The sequence below is a fragment of the Capra hircus genome, chromosome 3 (genome assembly GCF_001704415.2).
Source record: "Capra hircus breed San Clemente chromosome 3, ASM170441v1, whole genome shotgun sequence".
In the NCBI taxonomy this organism is placed as follows: Eukaryota; Metazoa; Chordata; class Mammalia; order Artiodactyla; family Bovidae; genus Capra; species Capra hircus.
Window position 1 is genome coordinate 15982146 of NC_030810.1, and position 22861 is coordinate 16005006.

The 22861-nt window shown below is 59.0% G+C and overlaps 1 protein-coding gene across 2 annotated transcripts; it reads left to right on the plus strand.

The window, feature by feature from the left end:
* On the plus strand, positions 709 to 22420 carry FOXO6 (forkhead box O6). 2 transcript variants are annotated; one of them, XM_013962879.2, is made up of 2 exons: positions 709 to 1579; positions 20220 to 22420. In XM_013962879.2, the coding sequence occupies exons 1-2, from the start codon at positions 1166 to 1168 to the stop codon at positions 21507 to 21509; spliced, it is 1704 nt and encodes a 567-aa protein (XP_013818333.2). In that variant the 5' UTR covers positions 709 to 1165; the 3' UTR covers positions 21510 to 22420. The 2 variants fall into 2 exon arrangements, with proteins under 2 accessions (XP_013818333.2, XP_017898087.1); XM_018042598.1 differs by lacking the exon at positions 709 to 1579 and adding an exon at positions 11005 to 11240.

Sequence of the window (22861 nt, forward strand, 5' to 3'; positions counted from 1 at the left end):
AAACGTTTTAACAAGCTCTCCAGGTTGATTCTACTACACTTGAAACCAGGCACTCTGAATGCCTACGAAAAACAACTTGCAGATGGAGAAGCCAAAATTGTGGTCAAGCCTGACCCAGAACTCAGGTGTTCTTGACCCTCTCCTTTTCCCCAGTCCAGGGCACAAAGAAGAGAACTCCATCATCCACCCCACCAGGTTTCTGGAACGAAGATTTGGAAATACCAAGGGTCTAGAAACAGAGGGCGGGGCATTCCTCCCGGGAATAGAAGGCGGGGCCATGTGCTCTGAGCCCCGCCTCATCCCTGTTGCCCCGGGAAACCCCGGGTTGTAACAATAACCCGCTGACGCGCTCAGGGGAGGGATCCTGCCGAGTCCGTGGGCGGGACAGCCCTGCTTCGGACCAATGAGAGTGCTCGGGCCCCGCCCCCGCGCCCCCTCCCCTAGAGCAAAGCAGGGGGCGGGGTCGCGCCCGCCTCGTCTTCCCTGCTCCGTAGGCGGCGCTGTTGCATGCAGGGGCTGCGGCGGGGTCGCCCCCGGCCGGGAGCCCCGCGCCTCCGCCTCCAGCCCGCAGGCGGGGCACCCGGCCCGCCAGAGGATTCCGCGGCCGCGGGCGGGCACGCCCCGCCCTCTCCCGCGCCGGGCCCGCCCCCCTCCCCGTACCCCGCCCGTCCGAGGTGCAGCCGGCGCTGAGCGCGGCAGGCGCGGGAGCTGGCGCTGGAGCCGGAGCGGCGGCGGCATTCACGGGGCGGCGGCGGCGGCGCGGGCTCCGGCACGGGCTCGGGCTCCGGCATGGTGCAGTCCGGCTTCGTCCCGGGAGAGCGGGGCCCGCGTGCGGGGTCGGCGCCGGGGGAGCAGCGGCAGCGACGGTGGCGGTGGTGGCTGCAGGCACAAGCAGGCGGCAGGTGCTAGAAGCGGGGCTGGGCGAGGTGTGTGCCCGTTGGGCTCCGCGGCCGCCGCTCTCTCACTGCCCCCCTCTTTTCCTCCCTTCGGGCTTCCCAGCGCGTCCAGCCCCCTGTCTCCGCGACCTGGCCCATGGCGCCCCGCGGTTGAGCCGGCGCCGCCAGGGACCCCTCCCGCGGGCCTCCCCGGGGCGCGCAGATCCCGGAGCCGCCCGCCCACCCTCCGCGGAGCCCCCCTCCTCTCCTCGCCCGAGCCGGGCGGGACCATGGCTGCGAAGCTGCGAGCGCATCAGGTGGACGTGGACCCGGACTTCGCGCCGCAGAGCCGGCCGCGCTCGTGTACCTGGCCCCTGCCTCAGCCCGACTTGGTCGGCGACGAGGACGGAGCGCTGGGTTCGGGGGTGGCCGAGGGCGCCGAGGACTGCGGGCCGGAGCGCCGGGCCACGGCCCCGCCGATGGCCCCAGCGCCGCCGCTGGGCGCGGAGGTCGGACCGCTGCGGAAAGCGAAGAGCTCCCGGCGGAACGCGTGGGGGAACCTGTCCTACGCCGACCTCATCACCAAAGCCATCGAGAGCGCCCCGGACAAGCGGCTCACGCTCTCGCAGATCTACGACTGGATGGTCCGTTACGTGCCCTACTTCAAGGATAAAGGCGACAGCAACAGCTCGGCCGGCTGGAAGGTGGGGGCGTCCGGCTGGGGACGGGTGCTAGAGCCGTTGGCTGGGGCGTCCAAGGGCTGCTAGATGTCCCTGGGCACCTGGTGGGCGGTCTGGAGGGAAACCCTGGGGCATCCCCAGGGGTCACAGAGTGTGTGCCCAGGGCGTGGGGCCGGCTGGCCGACAGGCGGGGGCGTGCTGGGAGCAGCTGTGTGCATAGTCTGGATGCAGGGTGGGAGGTCTGGTGGGGTGACAAGCGACTGCCACTTTGAGGCACCTCTGAGGGATACCCTCACCCCATCCTTGGGGGCATAGCAGAAGAACCTATTCTCAGGCCTCAGACGTTGGGGACCCCTCTGTTACCCGCCCGAGTTTGCTTTGTGTTACTCTTGTTTTACCCTCTCCACCAGGGCACCCTCCTTAAAGAGCTGAAATAATGACTTGGGGCCAGTGGCTGCTTTCCTCCCAAATCTTTCCCGCTGCCCTCCCTGAAGCTGGCTTCAGGGTGAGGAATGCGACCCTAGGCCCACAGTTCTTTCTGTAGTGCCAGGAGTTCACTCTAGGGCACCAGCCAGTCTGAGGTGGGGAACTGGTCAGGTGATCTGAGTTCTCCATGGGGCAGCTGCTGTCCCCCCCTTGGCTGGATCAGCATGGTGGGCTGGTGATGACCCCTGCTGGTGTGAGGGCAGGGTGTTGAGACCTGGGGATCTGTCTGTGCCCACCCCAGGCTGTCTGTCTCCCACTTCCCTGATTTTCTGAGCTCAGATGCATTTGGGGTGGGGGAAGGGGGAGGGGCACCCCAGGGAGGCCTCAGTACCAACCACTGGAAAGGGGAGAGCCATCTTGGGAGAGGACGGGGTCTTGACTGGATTGTGGCCTCCCGACCCTTCCCTGGCTAACTTGTTGGGGAATGGGGACAGTCGATGCCTTTGGAGGAGAGGAGGCTGGGGGGTGGGAGTGGTCAGGCCATGCCTAGGGCCTGTAAGCTGCCAGGCTCCCTGTGGAAGAGGGGGTCTCTATGAGGGAGACATCCCTAAATGGAGGCAAGGGGCTGTGGCTGGTAGTGGTAGGCAGGGTCAGGGGAAGGAGGTGTGCCAGTGGAGGAGGGGAAGCTCGTGGACAGGAACAGCACGAGATGCCCAGCAGCTGTGCTGACCTGGGAGTTGACCTGGGAGCCCACAGCTCTCAGGCTTTATGCTGGCAGCTCCTCTGTCTCTCTGGCCACTGCTGGGTGGGGATGCAGGCTGGAGTGGCAGGCCTGAGTCTTCCTCTCCATCCTTTAGCTGGTCCCCCTTGGGCTCAGCCCCCAGCAGAACACTTGTTCCTCCTAAGTGGGTCCTGTACTTTGCTCCCACCTCCCTCCCCTGCACTGTCCCACCCTTCGCTTCTCCTTGTGGATAGTCCCTGTCGTCAAGGGCACAGAGTTCAGACACCTCTTCCAGGAAGCCTTCCCTAACCCCTTTTAGCTAGCGCAGGACTCCCTCATCTCTGGTCCTCTCCCTACCTGTCATAAGTCTTAGTCTTTTGTGTCCTGTCTCATTTCCCTTCCCCACCCTCTTTGGAAAACAGTGGCAGTAGTTAGATCAATCTCTGTGCCCATGGCACCAAGCATAGCGCCTGGCACCAGGAGCTACCAGTGCATATCTGGTAAAAGAGTAAAGAAGTGAGTGGATGGTGCAGAGGGTGCTGAGACCAGGGAGGATACTGTGAGTCAGAGCAAGCCAGGAGGGCTTCCTGCAGGAGGCAGAGCTCCAGTTGGAGTTGAAAGATTAGGGATGATGGGGAAGATGGCAAGAGGGAACATGAGGCTTGAACCCGGGAAAAAACTGCAGTGCACTGAGGGTCTCAGGGCCAAGCCTTCTGCCAGGCAGCTTCAGGCATCTGTGCCAGGTGTCACCTTTAATGCCCTCTGCACTGCCTGAGGTGGGTTTTACTGTCACTACTTATAGAACTGGGCCCTGAGGCACAAACTGGAGAAGCAAACTACACAAGGTCACAGTCAGGAGATGGGAAGGCTGGATTCCAATCGAGGTGTGTCTCCCTCCAGGGACCCAGAGCCTCTGGAATAGTGTCCTGCTTGCCCTGGTTGTGGGAGGGGGACACTGGCAGCTTTCAAACAGGGATGGATCTAATCTGAGAATGGGATTGGGAAGGTACTTGGAGATAATAGAGTCCCATGAGTTCATTTTGCAGACTGTGAGACTGAGGCCCTGGCAGGGAATGGGACTCTCCTCAGGTCATCAGTGAGTGGCAGGCCCTGGATGATGGCCCAGGCCTCCCGCCTGCCCGTTGGATGCAGTTTCCTCTGCACCACACTGCTGGGGACACACTGCTTCTCCCTGTGCCTGGGCTCAGGAAGGCTTGCCCTGGGCTGGGGCATTGGTGAGGGGTCCTCAGGCTCCTCACCTAGACCCTGGCAGAGACCCCCGCAGCAGCGGAGGAGGGCTGTTCAGAGAGGCCTCTGGCCTTTCCCATCTCATCCCCTCAATGGCTGTCCTCCTCCTATCCCACCCGCATCCAGCTCCCCAGGGAGCCTCCTTCCCCTCTCATTCCCGCCCCTCCCACCACCTGTTCCCCCATTCCCAGTCTGTCCCTCCAGGGGCTGGGTGGAGGGGCCATTCCCAACTCCCAGCCACCCTCTGGTTACAGAGCCTGTGGGACACCTCAGGTGCCAGGGTTGGGGCCAGGGACCCATTGTTCCTTCCTCCCTCCCCTCCCCCACATAAGGGTTGCCCTTCAGCCCCTGGGGTGTACTGAACCCTGTGATAGATAGAGTGGGGGGACCAGTGGGGGAGGCATTGGACCTACCTTCAGGATGCATCAGGGTTACCCAAGCCCTGTGTTTTACAGGCAGGAAGGGCTGGGGAGTGGGGACTCGGGGGGACAGGGCTGGGGGACAGGGGTGTGGTGAAAGCACGGAGATCCGCTGGGGAGCCAGGCAAGCCCTCCCAGAGAAGATGGCACTTGATCTGGTCTTTCTTCACTGGGTGGGGAGGGCGGGTAGAATTGGGGGGAAAGACTTCCAAGGGATATTGACTGCGTATGCAAAGACAGGGAGGTGGAATTCATACACTGGGTTTGGGAGACTGTTGGGCATGCCAGGCTGGAACTAAGGGCTCCTGGAGGTGGCAGGGCTGTGTTATGGGAAAGGCCGAGCGGGCCAGATCAGGAAGGGCTTGACCTTTGCCCTGTGGCCCAACCAGGGATGTGGGATGACAGTTAGAGGTGTTGCAGAGAGGAATTGGAGGAGGCAAGATCAACAGCAGGCACAAGGCACCGAGCAGGCTGAAGCCCGAAGAGAGACTGGGCTTGGTGCCGGAGAGGCTGGAAGAGTTGCCATCAGGGCATAGGGTCTCCAGGTCCGGGTCCGGAAATGTGGCTATCCCACCATCCAGGTTGTTTTTGTTGTTCAGTAGCTAAGTCATGTCGACTCTTTGCTACCCCCATGGACTGTAGCGTGCCAGCAGGCCTCCCTGTCCCTTACCATCCAAGGAGGGTCTCCCACTTCCTCTGATACTCTAGCCCCTCCTTCCCTAGTGCTGGACTCCTCCAGGAAGCCTTCCAGGCTGCTCTGGATCCTGGAGCTCCTTCCACTTCCACCCCTGGAGTTGCTCTGCCTGCTTTTGTGTTTCCTGACTGCCAGCTCCCCTGGGAGCTTTCAGGCCAGGCCTGGGTGCCTCCCATTCCTGTCCCCAGGACGGGTCGGGGAGGCGCCCAGTGGAGGGGGACTTCCCTTCTCCCTCAGTGCCTGGAGCACCTTGGCTGTTGTGGGGTGGGGTCAGGAGGGGTGGTGCCCCCCCCCCACTCCCGCCCAGATCCCACCCAGGCCTGCCAGTAGGTCCTAGGTGGGGTGGGGTCTAGAAGGGAGGGGCTGCTCCCTGAGGCCAGGAGGAGGGTCCTGCGACAGCCCGGCTGAGCAGTTTTTTGCTTGCAGGGCTCCCCCTTCTCTCCTCCCCGCAGCCCGTTCCAGCGGGGCTCCCTCCTCCTTCTTTGTCCTCCGGGGATCCCCAGCCCCGAGGGCTGGTGGGGGTGTGGGAGGAGGCGGTGTGAGCCCGGGTTGGGGGGTGTCCTCACCCCCCGCGCTGCACGAGCGGGGGGCTGGCAGCTGCCCGCCTCCTGGGCACAAGCCCGTGCCAGCCGCTCCTGGCACAGTTGCTGGCACGCCCGGCAGACTCCCACGGCCACCTGCTCACACCCACCCACGAGCGCTGGCGCGCGGCGGGCCCTTCCGGCTTCCCGGGCCTCCCGGCGCCCCTCCCCCGCTACCGCGCCCCGCCCCCCCACCATCCCCTCCCAGTCCTCTGCTCCACGAAGGCCCCCTCACTTCTGCCAGCCGTGTGCGTGGCCCCCCGGGCCGCCCCTCCCCAGCAACTTGGGGAGCTCGAGCGGCAGGGCCGCCAGGAGGCCCCTGGGATAGCTGCACCTCTGCGGGGAGAAGGAGGGGCGGACCCGGAGGCAGGCAGACAGACCGACAGACAGGGTGAGGGCCCCCGCCTGCCACCTGGCGCCGCTCCAGCGGGACGATGGCGGGCAGCGCCGTGCCAGGCGGTAATTGCAGACAGACTAATTTAAAGAGATGAGACGGTTATTTTTAACTCCTGTTAAGGTAATGAACGGCGCAGGGAGGGGGGTGTAGAGGTTCGAAAGTTCAGCGTCCCCCCCACCAGCCCCCACTTTCTGCGGGTTGGGGCTCCCCTGTCTGCAGGCCCTGAGGACCCAGCTTCAGGACTGAGTGGAGTGGAGGGGCTCTGTTAGGGAAGGGGAAGGGCTCAGAGGGCTGGGGAGCAAGCACCCACAGGTCCAGGCTAGTGTTAGCATCCCACTTTCCCAGGTGGAGAAGTGACTTGTCTTAGGATCACCTCCCTAAGAACTGGCATACCTGGGAACTGAACCCCCTTATACACCCCAAACTCACGTGTTTCCTCCTGTACCATTAGGGCTGGGGTCGGGAGGGATTTGGAAAGGGGGCAAGCTTGTTTCTAGCAGCCCACCTTCTCTTCTCTTTGAGTGGAGCTGGTGGTGGCTGCTAAATGGGGTCCAAAGAGCTTTGGAAGCCCCTCTGTGTCTTGTGAGGAGTGCAGGTATGGTCGCGGGCTTCGCGTGTGGGTGAGGGCTTCTAGGGTATGGCTGTAGCAGGGAGAGCCCCTCCGCCACTGTCTCCCTTACCTCGCAGCTGACTCTTCAGTACCCCTTCCCTATCTGAGCCTGTAGCCTGCCTACCATCTTGTGGATGGGTCCCCAAGAAACAGGTTCACGTTGGTGCCTACTCCTTTCACATCCAAGTCTGACTTCCGTCTCCAGGAGAACTGGGGAGTCATGGAGCCCATTACCTGCTGTCAAGCCTCCTTCCTAGATTACTCCCTTTCTCACACACTCCTAGGTGCTGGGAGCTTGCAGCCTCCAGCACTGCCCATTCTGTTGCCAGACAGACCTTTGGGTGGTTAGGCCTTTCTTCCTTCTCTCTGGCCATGGCCCATCTCTCTGGAGCATTGCTCCAGGTGTCCTAGCTCAGGCCTTCAGGGTCTGTTGGAGCTATGGAGTTGGGCGTGGGTGAGGGGTGGGGAGAGCCCCTGTAGGGGACCTTCATCTCGAGTGTGTTGAACTGGAGCAAAGCTCTCTCCCGTTCTGGTCCTCTGTGTTCTCATCCATAGCCAAAGGGCCTTAACTCACCCTGTCTCTGGCCCTTTTGGGGGCTGTAACTGGATAAACCCTCTGGTTCTAAGAGCCGTGATGGGTTAGTTGGGCCTGGGGGCGCAGAGTACTGATGGGGCTTCTCATGGGTGGAAGCAGGTGAGTAGCAGTGTGGATGCGCTCGAACTGGGGACTCCTGTTTGGGGCTGCCTACCCTGCCCCTGGCGGTACCCAGGTGGCAGACATACTCTGAGCACAGTGAAGGGAGTGCTCGTGGCAGTCCCAGCTGTCCCCCCAGAGCAGGCAGATGGGGGTCCAGGGTGTTAGGTGGGCATCAGTGGAGACTCTGGGGCCCGGGTAGGGTGCTCAGGGGGGACAGCTGGATCTGGAATGCCCCCCTTCCTCCTGGCACCCTGGTTACCATGGAAACCAACTCCTGTTTGGGAGGGTTTGGCTGTTTGCTGCCTCTCCCCACCCCTCAACCCATATGTGGAGGTGGGAGGGGGGCCAGGTGGCTTGTGCGGGAGGGGCCTCCCACACCCTACCCCCCCAGGGCCTCCATCTTTGCAGGGAAACCTTTCTGGTCTCTAAGAGGGATGCCTCTTGTGGGAAGGGGAACAAGAATTAAGAGAATTAACTCCTGGATGCTAGGCAGTCATTTGGGCACTTCACATAAATCTTCCCATTTCATCCTCCCTGGGTTCTGCCAGGTATGTGATAATAGCCCCATTTTGCAGCTGAGGAAATTGAGGAAAAGACGAAGTCTCTTGCCAAGGCAGCATAGCTGAAACGAGGCTGAGCCTGGGTTTAGATGCAGACCTGTCTGTTGCTACCATGTGTCACCATCTCCCAATGCCAGTGCAGTGTCAGCCCACATCCCAACTAGTCCTCCTGCCCCAAGGATCACTCATGCTCACTCCAGAACTCTCCAGAGTTGCTCAGTTCCCTTGGGAGCCAACCAAGCCCAAACTGCTCTGTTCGGGCCCCTGAGCCCTCTGCTGGCCTTGTCCAGGCCCTGCCCTCGGTCCCATTTTCCCTGCTGCCTCTGATCCCACACTGCCCTTGCGCTGCCATCTTTATACCTGATGCTGGAGTTGTCAACCCAGACCACTGCTGTTGTCACCTGCTCGCCAAGACTGCTGCCTGGGGCTCAGGGGAGTTTCATTTCTCAGCCACTCTCGGGGGCTGATACCTGGGGACACCCCTCAGAAACTAGGCAGGTGCTTGGGTAGTTAAAACAAAAACCTACCTACTAGGTGATTCTGAAACCCAGTGTGTCTTTCTGAGAATCCTGCCTCCAGTCCTTAGTTGTTGGCAGAGCTGGCTGATGATCTGAGTCACCTAGTAGCTTTTAGGTAGTACAGTCTGCAGCCCTTGTCTGAGACCCTCTGTATCAGACTGTCAGCGGGTGAGCTTTGAAATCTGTATTTTAACAGGTCTGTCTGGTGACAGGTCAGATTCTGAACTGATGCCTTAGATGGTATCTTCCCTGACTCCTGCTTGTCCCTCCTGTCTTCTGTTCCCAGGGTGGACCACCTTCTCCCCCAAGCAGGCTGCTCAGATTGAGCCCACACCTCTCTTCCTCACTCTTTCTGGGTCCTCCAGGGAGTTGAGCCCCATGCAGTCAGCTTCAAGGGACTGAAACCACTCCCACGCCTCCACCCCCAAGAATCCATTCATCCGCCCCGCCCTGCCCTCCTGTGCTCTGCCACAGAGCGTTTGGCTGCAGGAGGGAGGGGAACGGTCATCAGCACAAATCCTCAGCACGAATCCTCAGCAGGCAGGCCTCTTTGGCTCTGGCCCGTGAGGAACTGGAAAGTCGCAGTCCCTGCTCTCTGCTAGTTCCCTGTCTGGTGGGGGAGGTGAGACCACGTGTGCTGTTCTTACAGGGACCAGTCCTGGGGCCTTAGCCACACCAGGTCTTGACCTCCTGGCCCCAGTCAACCTCTCCAGCCACATCACTCACCCCTCTCGTCTTCTGACCTTTGCTTCAGCCACACACAGAACTCTTCCAACTGGAGATGCAACCACCACGTGCAGTGACACGCGTGCTCCCATTTAATTTTCACAGCAAACTGTGAAGCTGGTACTGCTACTGTCCCCAGTTTGCAAATGAGGAAAGTGAGGCTGAGAGACACAAAGTAGGCTCTCATAGTATCCCACTGGCAGTGACAGAAAAGAAACTCCCCTGGGCCATTCCTCCCTAACCCGGTGCTCCGTCCAGGCTAGTGCAGGCTGGCCTCCACCAGCAACATTGTCTCTCTGATTTATTTCCCTTGGAGTTTGGCCCTGAGGCTTCCAGCCTGGGGGTTGGCTCTGGGATCCTGACTCCCTTTCTGCAACCCAGAGCTCCCAGAGGGAGGGAGCTGACATCGGCCCCCTCTCCATCTGCAGGTCCTGGGGCTGATGGCTGCTTCCTCCACTCACTTTAATCCAGGCCTACACCCACTGGGCACCCACTGTGCAGCGCTGCTCAGAGGAACCAGACTGGCTCCCTGCCCTCGAAATGCCTGCAGGTCCAGCTGGGGAAATAAGATGAGGATAAAAATGACCCAGGGTCATAATGGAGGGACAGATAATACGCTGTGGGTATTTGGAGGTGAGAGAGGAGAATGAGGCAAAAAAGTTAAACCCTCAGGATTTTTTGGGAGCCTCACAGGGTCTGGCTATGTTAGCCAGAGCCCAGCAGGACTTGACTGGAGAAGCAAGCAGAGGCCGGCTGGTGGGTGGCCTTGAATGCCACACCAAGAAGTTGGCACTCCAAGCTGTGGGGGATGAGGAATGACATGGGCAGAAAGGATAGTATGGAGGGTTGGGGCAGGGGAAGAGACTGGCTCAGAGGCCCACTGTGGGCCTCATACTGGGATTCAGGATAGAAGATGAATCTGAGAAAGAGTAGAGGCCCCAAGACTCCCAAGATCCCAGGCCTGACGTGCCAGGCAGCACGCTTTGGTGCCTTGAAGATCTCAGAGGTAAGACAGTGGTGCGGGTAAGAGTCTCGAGGCAAGCAGGGAGGAGCAGTCCTAGTTTTGCCACTCACCCTCTGTGTAGCCTTGAGCATCCAAGCCTCAGTTTCCTTCTGCAAAATGGGATAATAATAAGATATGTCCAAGCTTTGCTGTGAGAATTACATCTGAGGAGAGTTACATGTAAAGTCCCCACTGAAATCTGAGCAAATACTGTTAGTTGCTCATCGCTCTGGCAAAGGAAAGGAGATAACTGTCCGTGCCCTGTGTAGGGTGGGGGTCCTGGGCCCTGATCCCTGAGAGCCACTGACTTGTATATGTGTCGGGGGTGGGGGCAAGACTTCTTCTTCTAGTCCCTCCCTTTCTGTCCCTGGGGTGTGAGGGAATCAGGAGGTTCCATATGCTGCTCTCTAGCCTACAGAGCTTTCCCTGAGGCCTTGAGGGCAAGAAGGCAGGTTTCAGGCCCTGTGTTTTCACAAATGAGGGCAGTGATTTACCCAAGGTCACCCTTGAACTCAGCACTGCTTGCCCCTAGATGCTGGCCCCTCTTTGCCCACTGGCAGGCTGTGTGACCTTGGGCATGGTCCTTCCCTCTCTGGCTCTGAGTCCCATCTAGGGACCTGAGCTCCCCTCCCCCAACACTCTGGGAAGCTGTGAGGCCTCCTCCACCCCTCCTGTCCCCTCCCCCTGTCCTCAGCTGGCCTTGCCTCCTTTTGTAACCTGAGCTGGGGCTGTGGGGGAAGGGGCTTGCCCTCTGCCAGCGGCACCTGCCAGCTGAGCAGATGTGAGGGGATGGAGGCCCCCATCCCCCAGGGGATTGCCTGCTCTTGGCTTGGCAAGACTGGGGCTGGGCCAGCAGTGCTCAGCACACCCAGCCCTGGCCTCTGGTCTCTGCCCCCGAGAACTTACCCCGAGCATTTGTTCATTTTTCAGTGGACATTCGTGCTCCAACGTGCCCTGCAAGGACCTCTCAGGCTCCGGGAGAAGACAGACGGCAGATGAGGGCTGGTGCCCCAGTCTGGGTGGGCTGCGTGGGCCTCCTGGAGCCCCTTGGCATGGGGACAGAGGGCCAAGGGCAGACCCTGGGGGTAAGGCCAGTGTCTGTGCGGGTGGCCATGCCCCTGGGAGAGCAGATGGTTCTCTTGGCACCATGCCCACTCTTCCTTTCCACCCCCCCCCCACCCCCAGCCAGCCTGCAGGGCTGGGGCACAGCTGCTGAGCCCTCCCCAGAGCCGGGCCAGGGCAGGGCTGGGTGAGGTCACTGCAGCTGCTCCCAAGGCCTGGGGCAGGGGTGTGGGAGGTGCTGCCAGCAGAGCGAGGGAGGGGATCAGAATGAGGAGGGGCTTGGAGGGGCCTGAATGGCTTGGCAATTGGGGATCCCCTTTAATCCTGGAAGAGAGAGGAGATCTGTGCAGGGGTTGCTGAGCCAGCGTGGTAGTTCCTGGTGCCCTTTCCCCAGGAGAGTTTCTGTCTGGCCTAGGCTCGCCTAGAGGTGTCTCAGGGTAGGCGGAAGAGCACAGACCTTGGTGTGAATTCCTGCCGCAACACTTACCCCCTGGTAAGTGGGTCAGTTGTTCCCTGAAGCCTCAGTTTCTCCTCTGTAAAATCAGAATAATAAACCAACTCAGAGGTTTGTTACAGATACTCAGTAAGACTTAAACTGCTGAGTGCAGCATGTGTGTGAATGCTCAGCAAATCGTAGTGTCTTTCTTTCTCCACTTGTTGAAGTCTCCAGAGGAGTCAGCAGAGAGTAGGGAGGTGGCAGAGGCACCAGGAACTGGAGGAAAAACCAGGAGGAGGAGGAGGAGGAGGAGCCAATACCTGGAACTTCAGCCTGAGGTTTGGTGGAACAGAAATGGCAAAGTTGCCAGGCCTGAGTGGTTCATGGCTGCTGAAAGTTCCAACCTATATGTTGACTTACCGTAAGCCAAGGATTGCCCACAAAGTTCTAGTTGGGAGGCAGACTCATCCACAATTACACTCAAGTGCACAGGTAGATTTTTGCAGTAGAAATGGGGAGGGAATAGTTATCTTTGGGGCTTGCAGAGGGGAAAGACACCACAAAGCTCGCCTTGATAGAGGAGGACCCAGTTGCACAGAGAGAAAGAGAAGGGCACAGGGAACAGTGTGCGAAGGCAGGAAATGTGAGATATCCAGGGTGGCTGGAGTTCCAGATGGGTGTAAGCAATGAAGGTGACAAGGCTGGAGAGCATCAGAGGCCCTTGATTGTCAGTCTGGAGTTGGACCCAAGCCCTGGGGGATGAGGAACCATGGGTCTTTGAGTAGGGGTGAGCTGGGACTTCTGCTGTTGGCTTGTTTGCTGTCCAGGCTGAGTGTGTGGGCTCTATTGTCTCTGGGGTGGCAGGGCTGGGGGATGCCAGGGCCTGTCTCTTGACCTCCTGCCTTGCTTTTGCTGTTTGGTTCCTCCTGGCCCCTGGCTGCCCACTTCTGTTCCACTAATGACTCCAAGCCATTCACCTGTCAACACGTGTGGCTCTGATGCTCCTGCCTGCCCTTCCACCCCTCCTTCCCTGCAGACCCTAGTACCAAGGGTTTGCATGTGGCCTCAGGGCTCTGAGGTCATCTAGGTCACTCCTTCTCCCAGGAAATCTGTCTGGACTGAGTACTCCAGGCAGCAGAGCAAGCGACCCTCCTCCTCACCTAGCTTCCCCACCCCCAGTTTTGTGGCTCTCTCTGAGTCAGGTGTGTTCCTGGGCCAGAGGTGGGTGGGGGATTTAGGATGGTACAAGAGTTGCTCCTGGGCCTGAGACAGGGACTCCATAAGATGTGGGATGTTGTGCAGTTCCTGGCCCCACTCCCTTTCCCATGGATGTTGGGATAGTTACTATCTTTTACAGGAGATGCTCAAGGTCACATGGATGAGGTTGGGATTCCAACTCTAGCCCTCAGTACTTCTTCATGCAGGAAGGGAGGGAAGGAAGGAGGGAGAGAGGAAATAGGAGTCACAGAGGGAATCAGAGCCCTCATGCAGCCCCACAGGTGATCTCGGTTCTGGGAGGCACCAAAGGGAGGAGCTGGGTCACATCCCCATTGGGTAGGTGGGGCCAGCTTCCTGAGGGCGGGGCCAGGCAGAATCTTGGACAGCAATGGAACCTGGAGAGGCAACCATACCTGGTTTTAGGTTGGATGGATGGACACAAGATCCAGGACTGAACTGGGAGAGTCCTGGAATCCCCTCGGTACTAGAGGCCAGGGGTAGCACAGGGCTTGTTATGGGTGGGCAGCATAACACTTGGGTCTCCTGTCTCTGATGAAAGCCAGGAAGCTTGGGCTTGAGAATCAAGGCAGGGATGGCCACTGAGATGGGCAGCAGGGCAGCATTCCCCACCTCATTACGGATGTGAGTGAGAAGAACCTTGGCTTTGGAATACAACAGCCCTGAGACCCAGACCTAGCTCCATCACTTCCCAGCTTTGTGGTCTCAGGAGTCATTTAACCGACTTGAGCCTTAGTTCCCCTCTCCACCCCGACTTCATAAAATAGCATTGCCTACCCACAGTGGTGTCAGAGAAGACTCTTGAGAGTCCCTTAGACTGCAAGGAGATCGGTCCTGGGTATTCTTTGGAAGGATTGATGCTAAAGCTGAAACTCCAGTACTTTGGCTACCTCATGCGAAGAGTTGACTCATTGGAAAAGACCCTGATGCTGGGAGGGATTGGGGGCAGGAGGAGACGGGTATGACAAGGGATGAGATGGCTGGATGGCATCACCGACTCAATGGATATGAGTCTGAGTGAACTCTGGGAGTTGGTGATGGACAGGGAGGCCTGGCGTGCTGCAATTCATGGGGTCGCAAAGAGTCGGACACAACTGAGCAACTGAACTGAACTGAACCCACAGTTTGGATGGTTTTTAGAATTCACAGAAGAAACCTATCTAAAGAACCTAGCTTATGTCTGGCATGTGGTAGGTGGTGCCCTTCTCCCGCTTTGGTATGTGAGTGTGTGCCAGTGGTGTGTGAGAGTGGGCTTGCACTGGCTCGTGAGAGCTGATCAGGGAGAACTTCTTCCCAGTGCTGCGCTCAGTGACATCATGCTGCCAGCTTAAAATTGGCTACGATGGGAATATCCATACCACAGAAACCAGCAAATGCTACAAATCGAATCAGGTGGAGTTTTTTCCTTGCTGGAGAGCTGGAAAAAAAAAAAGTCCATCCTGTGGGTTCTCTTTAGCCATCAAGGGGACCAAACAGGAGGTGGGGGGCAATGGTGGAGCACTAGCTGGACCATGCAACCTTGAACTCAAAGTCCAGGGGCCTGGGAAGATTGGATACAGTCATAGTGCCAGGCAGCCCTCCATAGGCTGGGGACAGCAAATGGTGGGAGCCGCCTTCTTGCTCCAAACCCCTCCTCTTCTCCCCCCACTCCCTAGCCCTGAGATCTGCTAGGCTCTGGCTGGAAAAGTAAGATTGGATGAGGTTGAGCTATCAGGGAATGAAGCTGTGCTGGGAGGAGAAATGAGGTTGAGCTGGAAGATAAACGAGGTTGTACTGTCAAGGAATGAGGTGGTACTTGGAGGCAAGGTGAGGCTGCATTATTAGATAAATGAGGTTGTACTATCAGGGGATGAAGTGTGCTTGTAGGAGAGATGACGTCCTGCTGGATCAGGCGGGTTGCACCATCAGAGAACACAGCCACACCACAGGAGGAAGGAGAGCCTCCGACTTGGAGGATAAATGAGGGTGTCCTGCTGGATAAATGAGGGGGCCCGTCAGGTGAATGGAGTGCTGTTAGCAAATGAGGTTGTACTTGCTGGATAAATGGGACTGGTGTGCTGGATAAATGGGGTTGTGTTGTCAGATGAATGCATTACTGCTTGTGGGCGAAGGGTGTCCTGGGAATAGATGAGGGTGTCCTGTTGGATGGATGAGCTGCCGCCACCAAACAGCTCAGACCCTGTCCACGGAGGAGACACCATCAGCAAGGACGAGGTTATTCTGTTCCCCTGGGGGCTCCTGAAGCATCTTCTGGCTCAGATGGTCCAGGCTGCGAGAGACCTTGGCTGCAGCAAGCCCTGGGTTACCCAGATCTGTTCGGGCAGCAGGAGCGAGCAGGGTAGGGGGCCAGGGCGCACAGCTGCCTTGTTCACGCTGAGAGCCCTACTTTGCTTCTCACCAAAGCCCTTCCTCCTCTCTGCGCTCCCCTCTGTGGCCCAGGATGCTCCTGCCTTTCTCTACCCCCTGCTTGCCTGCCATTCTGTCCTGTGTTCTCTCAGTTTGGAGCAGCCCCTATTCTGTGCAAGCCACTCTGCCAATCTCATTCATTCTCCCTGCAAGACGACGTTACCCTCCTTTGCTGTCTCTCATTCATTCACTCAACAAACATTTATGAAATGCCTGGCATATACCAAACACATGGGGTCTGGTAAGAAAAAGAAAGGGACCGAAATGCTTCATGGAACTTAGATTCTAATATAAGGGAAGCCAGATAACAAATTAATGAACATAATATAAAGAAATTATACGGTACTTTAGAAAGCGCTAATTGTTTTAGAAAACCTCGGAGCAGGGTTAGGGAGCCAAGAAATGGCAAGGCAGAGGAACATCTGTTAAGAGCGGGCACGATAGGTCTCATTGTATAGGTGACGTCTGAACAGAGTCTTGACGGAGCTGAGAGACAGACGGTGGGTATCTGGGCAAGGTGGGATGGTACCTGGCAGGTTCCCGGAAGGTTTGAAGAATGGGAGGGATCATGCAGGACAGTGTCAGGAGAGGACCCTAGGAGGTCACAGAGGGTCTTGTGGGCTATGGAAAGGCCTTTGTTCTCTACTCTGAGTGAGATGGGGGCATCCGAGTGTTCTGGGCAGGACTGGACCATGACCCAGGTTATTTATAGCATCCCTCCAGCTGCTGCCTGGTGGAAGGCTAGAGGGAAACAAGGGTGGAGGCAGGTAGCCTGTTTGAGGAAGTGGAGGTTCAAAGCGTGCGGCTCGATTGTTTGTGGGTGTCAGAGCCAAGACTGGAATCTGGATCCAACACCAGAGCCCTGCTCTTTGTCCTGTACCAGCCTCCTCGCCCTGCTGACTAAGGCCCCGGAGGCTGGCCTCTCACCCAGGTTCTGTAGGACAGTAGGCGGTGCTGGGATGTAACCCCTAGTCCCTTCCCTCTGTCCCCACCCTCAATGGTCTCTCTGAGGCACCAAGTCAGGGAGGTCCCATCCTGGAAACTGCACCAGGCCCGCATGGAGGTGTGAGGCCCCAGAAGCCCAGCTTGGGCACCAGGGGAGCCTGGGCATGCCGGGGCCTTGGCTGTGGTGGTGGGTTGCTAGGCAACTCTGAGAGGGAACCCTGGTTACTGCTACCTGGCAGAGGCGTCTCCTTGCCCTCCCTCCCTCATCTCCTCCATGGCCTCTGGCCTCCCAGGAGGCCTTGTGGGTGAGATGTGATCAGTGCTTGCCACAGGATCTTGGCTGGGAGCTCTGATGGGTACCAGGTGGCTGGGCCCTGAGGAGCCAGAATGAGCTGCAGGGCCTGGCCTGGCCTCCTGGGGCACAGCCTGGTGCACACCTGGTGAAGAGCCCTGCTCAGCAGACCAAGGCCTAAGTCTTCACCTAGCTCTGGGCCACCTCCCTGGGTGATCTTGGGCAAAGAATGGCACCTTACTAAGCTTCAACCCCATCCAGGTGGCCTACAGAATTCCTTGCCAAGGGCCATTTTTTGTAAAAGTGCCAATGGAGGCTGCTGAGCAGAAAAGGTTCCAGGTTACCCTCACCCCAGCCCCACTGGTTTGAGTGTGGAACACTCATGTTTTATGTTAGATTCCATTTACTAAAAGAGTTCCACTACTTTAAAAAGTTTGAAAACCCCTGGACTGAACAATTCCAAGAACTTTTCGTTGTCAACTCCAAAGGTGCCTAGAGTGCAGTGGCCCATCTCATCAATTTCTGGGGAAGGAAACTGGCCCAGAGAGGAAGAGGGAGTGGCCCCAGGTCAGGCCTGCTGGAGGACAGGGAGGCACCCCAAGCTGCAGGTCAGGAGGCCTGGGCTCAAATCCCAGCTCTGCCACCAGGTCCTGGGTGACGCAGGGCAAGTCCTTTTTTCTCTCTGGGTCCAACCAGCTGTGGTTTCAGGCTGGGGCTTAGGGGTACCTGGCTGGGCAAGGAACAGAGTGGGGAAGGATAGAGACCTTCATAGGCCTGGAACGTGTGTTTTTGACAGTGATCTAAAACATTTTTATTGATATTCAGAAAATTTTGGAAGTCTCGTGGAGTACAAGCCAAGATTCCCTTGAATTCTAAAAAGGAAATGCAAGACTCTTAGAGAATTTTGACCTTTTAACATGCCCCCGGCTTCCCAGGCTACCAGCTTCTAGGGTTGATTACATCATGGAAAGTTTGAGAAGAAATGGAGGACTGGTTTCCTAAGATTCTTTGGAAATTCTCTGACTTGTTCTCTCTCCCATGGTGGAATGTGAGGTCCTTTAGACTCAGAGTGAGTCTAACCTGAAATCAGTGCCTGGCTCTGGCACTTAAAACTGTATGATCTTGACAACTTACATAACCTCTCAGTCACCTCACCTTGACACAGTTGGTGGTTTAGTCAAGTCGTGTCCGACTCTTTGTGACCCCACAGACTGTAGCCTGCCAGGCTCCTCTGGCCATGAGATTCTCCAGGCAGGAATACTGGAGTGGGTTGCCATTTCCTTAGCACATCTTGAGATAGGGCTCACAGTCCCTGAGTTGTATGAACACTGACAGAACGATCATAAAGTACTGAGAATGAGATAAAATACTCCCAATACCAGGGCTGACCTGGCAGGTATCAGGAGGTGCCCTACTTGGTGACATCCTTCCTTCTCCTCCCACCCTCTAGCACTCAGAACCGGGCTGGCACATAGTGACATGGATAAAGAGGCGTGGCTTGACTGACCTCCAGCTGGAGGGGCTGCGAGGTGGAGCCTCTGGCTAGGCAGTTAGTCCCACAGGGGTTGAGACCTGAGGCCTCAGAGGCCCCTGAGCACAGGTGTGAGGGAGGGGCTGGGGAGCCAGGTGCAGGGCCGGGAGCGGGAAAGGGGGTTTCTACTCCAGGGAGCACCACTCCCTGGGGGTCTGTCTCCCCTCCTCTCAGGGCACCAGGAGGAGCCAGGCAGGGCAATGCTGGGAGGTGCCTTGGGGCCCCAGCCGTTGTCTCCCAAGACCAGAAAGTGCCAGAGATAAGGAACCTGGGGTCCTGAAGAAGTCAGGCACGTGCCTGGTGCTGGGGGTGAGGGGCACCTCAGCAGAGCGGACCCCTCCTTCTGCAATCAGGTGGGAAGGAGGCAGCAGGGAGAGCCCGCACGGATCAGAGGTTCTGGGGCTGAGGGGATGAGAGCAGGTCCGTATGCTGGGCAGACCTGGAGTGGTACCTGGCATTGCTGCCTGTGGGACCATGGGCAAGTTACATCATGCCTCTGGGCCTCCACTCCCTGGTACAGGAGATGGGGTAATGCCGGCTCCCCAGGGTTGTTTGTGCCCAGCACAGGTACACTCAGGGCCTGATATTAAGGATTGTAGAGAAGGAGTAAGTCTGTGGAGTGATCTAAGAAGTGAGGTCTTCTGGCCAGAGTAAGGGATTTAACCAACATTTATGAACACCAAACACTTAGCACGCGCATTATCTCAGGTAATGATCTAACAGCCTTCCGAGGTGGTTACTGTATGTTGCCCATTTTTTCAGAGCAGCTCACTGAGGCATGCGCTCCTAGAGATTGAGTCAGCAGCCATGGTCACATAGCTAGGTGGCTGAAAAGAGCCAGGCATCCTGCCCAGCCCTTCAGATACCCAAACCCCTGCTATCTCCACAACAGTGCCAGAGCCAGGAAGTCCAGGCCACCAGCAGGGAGGCCCCCGAGGTGGGGCGGGGTGGGCTTGGCAGAAGTCCTAGTCCTCCACGTTCTCTGTGAGGAGCCAGGTCAGTGGAGCTGTGGACTCCCCTGCCTCCCTCTGTCCCCAGCCCAGGCCTGGCAAAAGCAGGCGGTGATATGGAGCCCAACAGAAATTTACAAGAGGATATGTGTAGGTGTGGCTAAGGTGAGGCCCCAGGAAGGACCAGAGACAGCAGGAGAGCTTTGTGGCCTCAGGCAAGCCACTTCATCTCTCTGAGCCTCAGTCTTCTTGTCTGTAAATGGGCATGATGTCACCTGCTTTGTGGGGATTTTGTGCAGTTTCCATCAGGAAGGGGGTTGAGGGCAAAGCTACTTTGCATGAGGTGGGTGGAGAGGGAAAGGAACTGGGCTGACCTGAAGGTGGGTACTGAGCAGCTGTGGGGTTTGAGGTCTCCACGGCTGATGGATGTGCTTTGAGGGGCTTACTGGGATGGGAGGCCTCTGTGGAGTTCGCAGAAGCTCCAAGAAGTTGGGAGAAAATGTAGGCCTCTGCCCACCTTGGGGACCCCCAGCTGATTCTGCTTATCCTGGCCAGACCCTCCCAGCAAAGGGTTAACAGTCTTCTCTACCTGCAGTTGCATTTTAAAGACACGAAATTAAAGCAGGTAATTTATTCTCCCCACACACGAAAGAGCAATTAGTTCTAAACAGGGCTTAATCAGTCACCGCGAGATTGATTTCTGGAGCCCTGGGTTTTCGGGCTCCTGGCGCCACGCCAGGCTGGTGGGGTGGGGGGGCGGACAAATGAGCCACAGCGGCATGAGCCCTTACATAATCTGTTGGGGGCCCCTAGCAGCCTGGCTAGCCCCGGGCGGAGCTTGGCTGAGTGCGGAGGGGGGTCTTGCTCCCCTGCTGCAGGCGGCTCCTCAAGAGTAGCCTCCCTGGCAAGACTAGACCCAAAGCTCCGGCCCCATCCTACAGACAGTGCCTGTGCCGGCGGGAGCAGGGAGGGTAGGGCGGTTCTGGGGTGGGGGATGGATATTCTGAGTTTGTCCTACCTGGTACTTACACCTGTTCCCCCTTCTTCCCCGCTCTACCCTTTCATCTTCCCTCTTTCCTCCCCTTCTGCTTTTTGGCGTTTCTTCTCGCCTTCTCTCCTCCTCTCCTCGATTTCCTCCCACTCCTCTTCCCATCACTCATCCCCTCACTGCCACTCCCCCACCCCTGTCCTTGTCTCTGGCCACAGAACTCCATCCGGCACAACCTGTCCCTGCACACCCGCTTCATCCGCGTGCAGAACGAGGGCACAGGCAAGAGCTCCTGGTGGATGCTGAACCCCGAGGGCGGAAAGACGGGCAAGACCCCGCGGCGCAGGGCCGTGTCCATGGACAACGGGGCCAAATTCCTGCGCATCAAGGGCAAGGCGAGCAAGAAGAAGCAGCTGCAGGCACCCCAGCGAAGCCCAGACGACAGCCCCCCGGGCGCGCCAGCCCCAGGGCCCGTGCCTGCCGCGGCCAAGTGGGCCACGAGCCCAGCCTCGCACGCCAGCGACGACTACGAGGCGTGGGCCGACTTCCGCGGCAGTGGGAGACCCCTGCTCGGGGAGGCAGCTGAACTGGAAGACGATGAGGCCCTGGAGGCCCTGGCGCCGTCGTCGCCGCTTATGTACCCGAGCCCGGCGAGCGCGCTATCGCCCGCGCTGGGTGCACGCTGCCCGGGGGAGCTGCCCCGCCTGGCTGAGCTGGGGGGCCCGCTGGGCCTGCACGGCGGCGGCGGCGGCGGCGGCGGTGGCGGCGGCAGTGCAGGGCTGCCCGAGGGGCTGCTGGACGGCTCGCAGGACGCGTACGGGCCGCGGGCCCGCGCCGGGACGCCCGCCTACTTCGGCGGCTGCAAGGGCGGTGCCTACGGCGGGGGCGGGGGCTTCGGGCCGCCGGCACTGGGCGCTCTGCGCCGCCTGCCCATGCAAACCATCCAGGAGAACAAGCAGGCCAGCTTCCCGCCGGCCGCCGCGCCCTACCGCCCCGGGGCGCTGCCCGCGCTGTTGCCGCCGCCGCCACCCGCGCCCAGGCCCGGCCCCGTGCTTGGTGCACCCGGGGAGCTGGCCCTGGCGGGCGCTGCCGGCACCTACCCTGGCAAAGGGGTGGCCCCGTACGCGCCGCCGGCGCCCTCGCGCAGTGCCTTAGCCCACCCCATCAGCCTTATGACGCTGCCCGGCGAGGCGGGCGCGACGGGTCTGGCGCCGCCGGGACACGCGGCCGTCTTCGGGGGCCCCCCCGGCGGCCTCCTGCTAGACGCGCTGCCCGGGCCGTACGCGGCCGCCGCCGCCGGGCCGCTGGGTGCCGCGCCCGACCGCTTCCCGGCCGACCTGGACCTCGACATGTTCAGCGGGAGCCTCGAGTGCGACGTCGAGTCCATCATCCTCAACGACTTCATGGACAGCGACGAAATGGACTTCAACTTCGACTCGGCCCTGCCGCCGCCGCCGCCCGGCCTGGCCGGAGCCCCGCCCCCCAACCAGAGCTGGGTGCCAGGCTGAGGGCCGCCTGCCGCGCGCCCCAGGTGCCCTGCCCCGCACCCCGCCAGGGGCCTCTGTCTTCCCATCCTGATCCCGGGGTCCCCACTCCCATTTCTGCTCCACAGGGCGGATCCAGGAGGCAGCCCCAACCCAGCTAGAGACAGCCCGCAGAAGCTGACCGCTGAGGGAAGTGGTAGGGAGGCGCTGGAGCACCCTGCTAACCCCCAGAGGCCCGCTCTGCCTCCTCCCAAAGACGGAAAGCCCGCGGGGTGGATGCTGGGTTCCAGGCTGGGTGGGAACGGGGAGGAATGAGGTGGGACGCGCTGGTCTGGGAAGTAGACTGGTAGATGCGACAGGGGGGGCGTCTCCGAATCCTCAGTATCATTGGTAGGGCTCTCGCGTGACTAATCGCCCACCCAAAGTCGGGGCTGATTCCCTATTGACACTTTCCCACTGGTCTTTGCGTCACCCACCCCAAGCCAGGAACCCCTCTCCTGAAAACACACCCACACCTACCTATCGGCTGTTCACCTTGAGCTGTCCTTCAAGTCCTGAACCACCCTCCGACCTCCACCCCCACGGTTCAGCCCTTCCCACCCATCCTCGCCTGCCCTTGTTTCTCCCCTCCGGGTCGAAGTCCCTCTCCCCTTCCACCCCTGCCCTTCCCCCAGTACTGGTTTCAGCCTCTCCAGCTAGCCTCAGCTCTGGATCCACCCCCCAACCCACCACCCCTTTCTCTGTGCCAGTCCTGGCTCCTCTCTCCCATATTTATAAGTGTCCGGTCGGGGCGGGCTGTGGGCGCGGTGTCCCCGGCGCATATCGTAGGCAGTGTACCGTGGCCGTGCCGTCAGCGTGTGCGTGTGTGCCGTGTCGAGGCCGTGTAGAGTGCATTGTACAGCATATTTTCATGAATAAAATTGTTTTAAATATTTCCCGCGCCTTGGGCTAGTAGGAGAGTGGCGGCAGAGGCAGATAATTGGCGAGGATCGCGGAGGTGGGGGTCCCTGTCCCTGAGCCCATTGTGACTTTGTGTCTGCGTCTGCGTCAGCATTCACAGACGCTTGTCTGCTCAACACACATTGGTTAAGTGCCTACTGAGTTCTGGATGCTGGAGATGTGCCTGGGTGGACTCTCCACCTGTTTCTGTGAACATATGCCTTGCAGGAAGTTTCTGGTCTGGGGATATTCTGTCCCCAAAAAGCCAGAGTTGGAAGAGAAGGCACAGGTATTAACTGAGAGTATGTCTGTGTCAGATCCTGGATTAGGTGTAATTTTTGTTCCCATTGTACAGATGAGAAAACAGGGTCGGAGCAGGAAAACACACAGACTTCTGTTTGAATTTATCCTCTGTTTTCCAGTCGTGTGACCTTGGG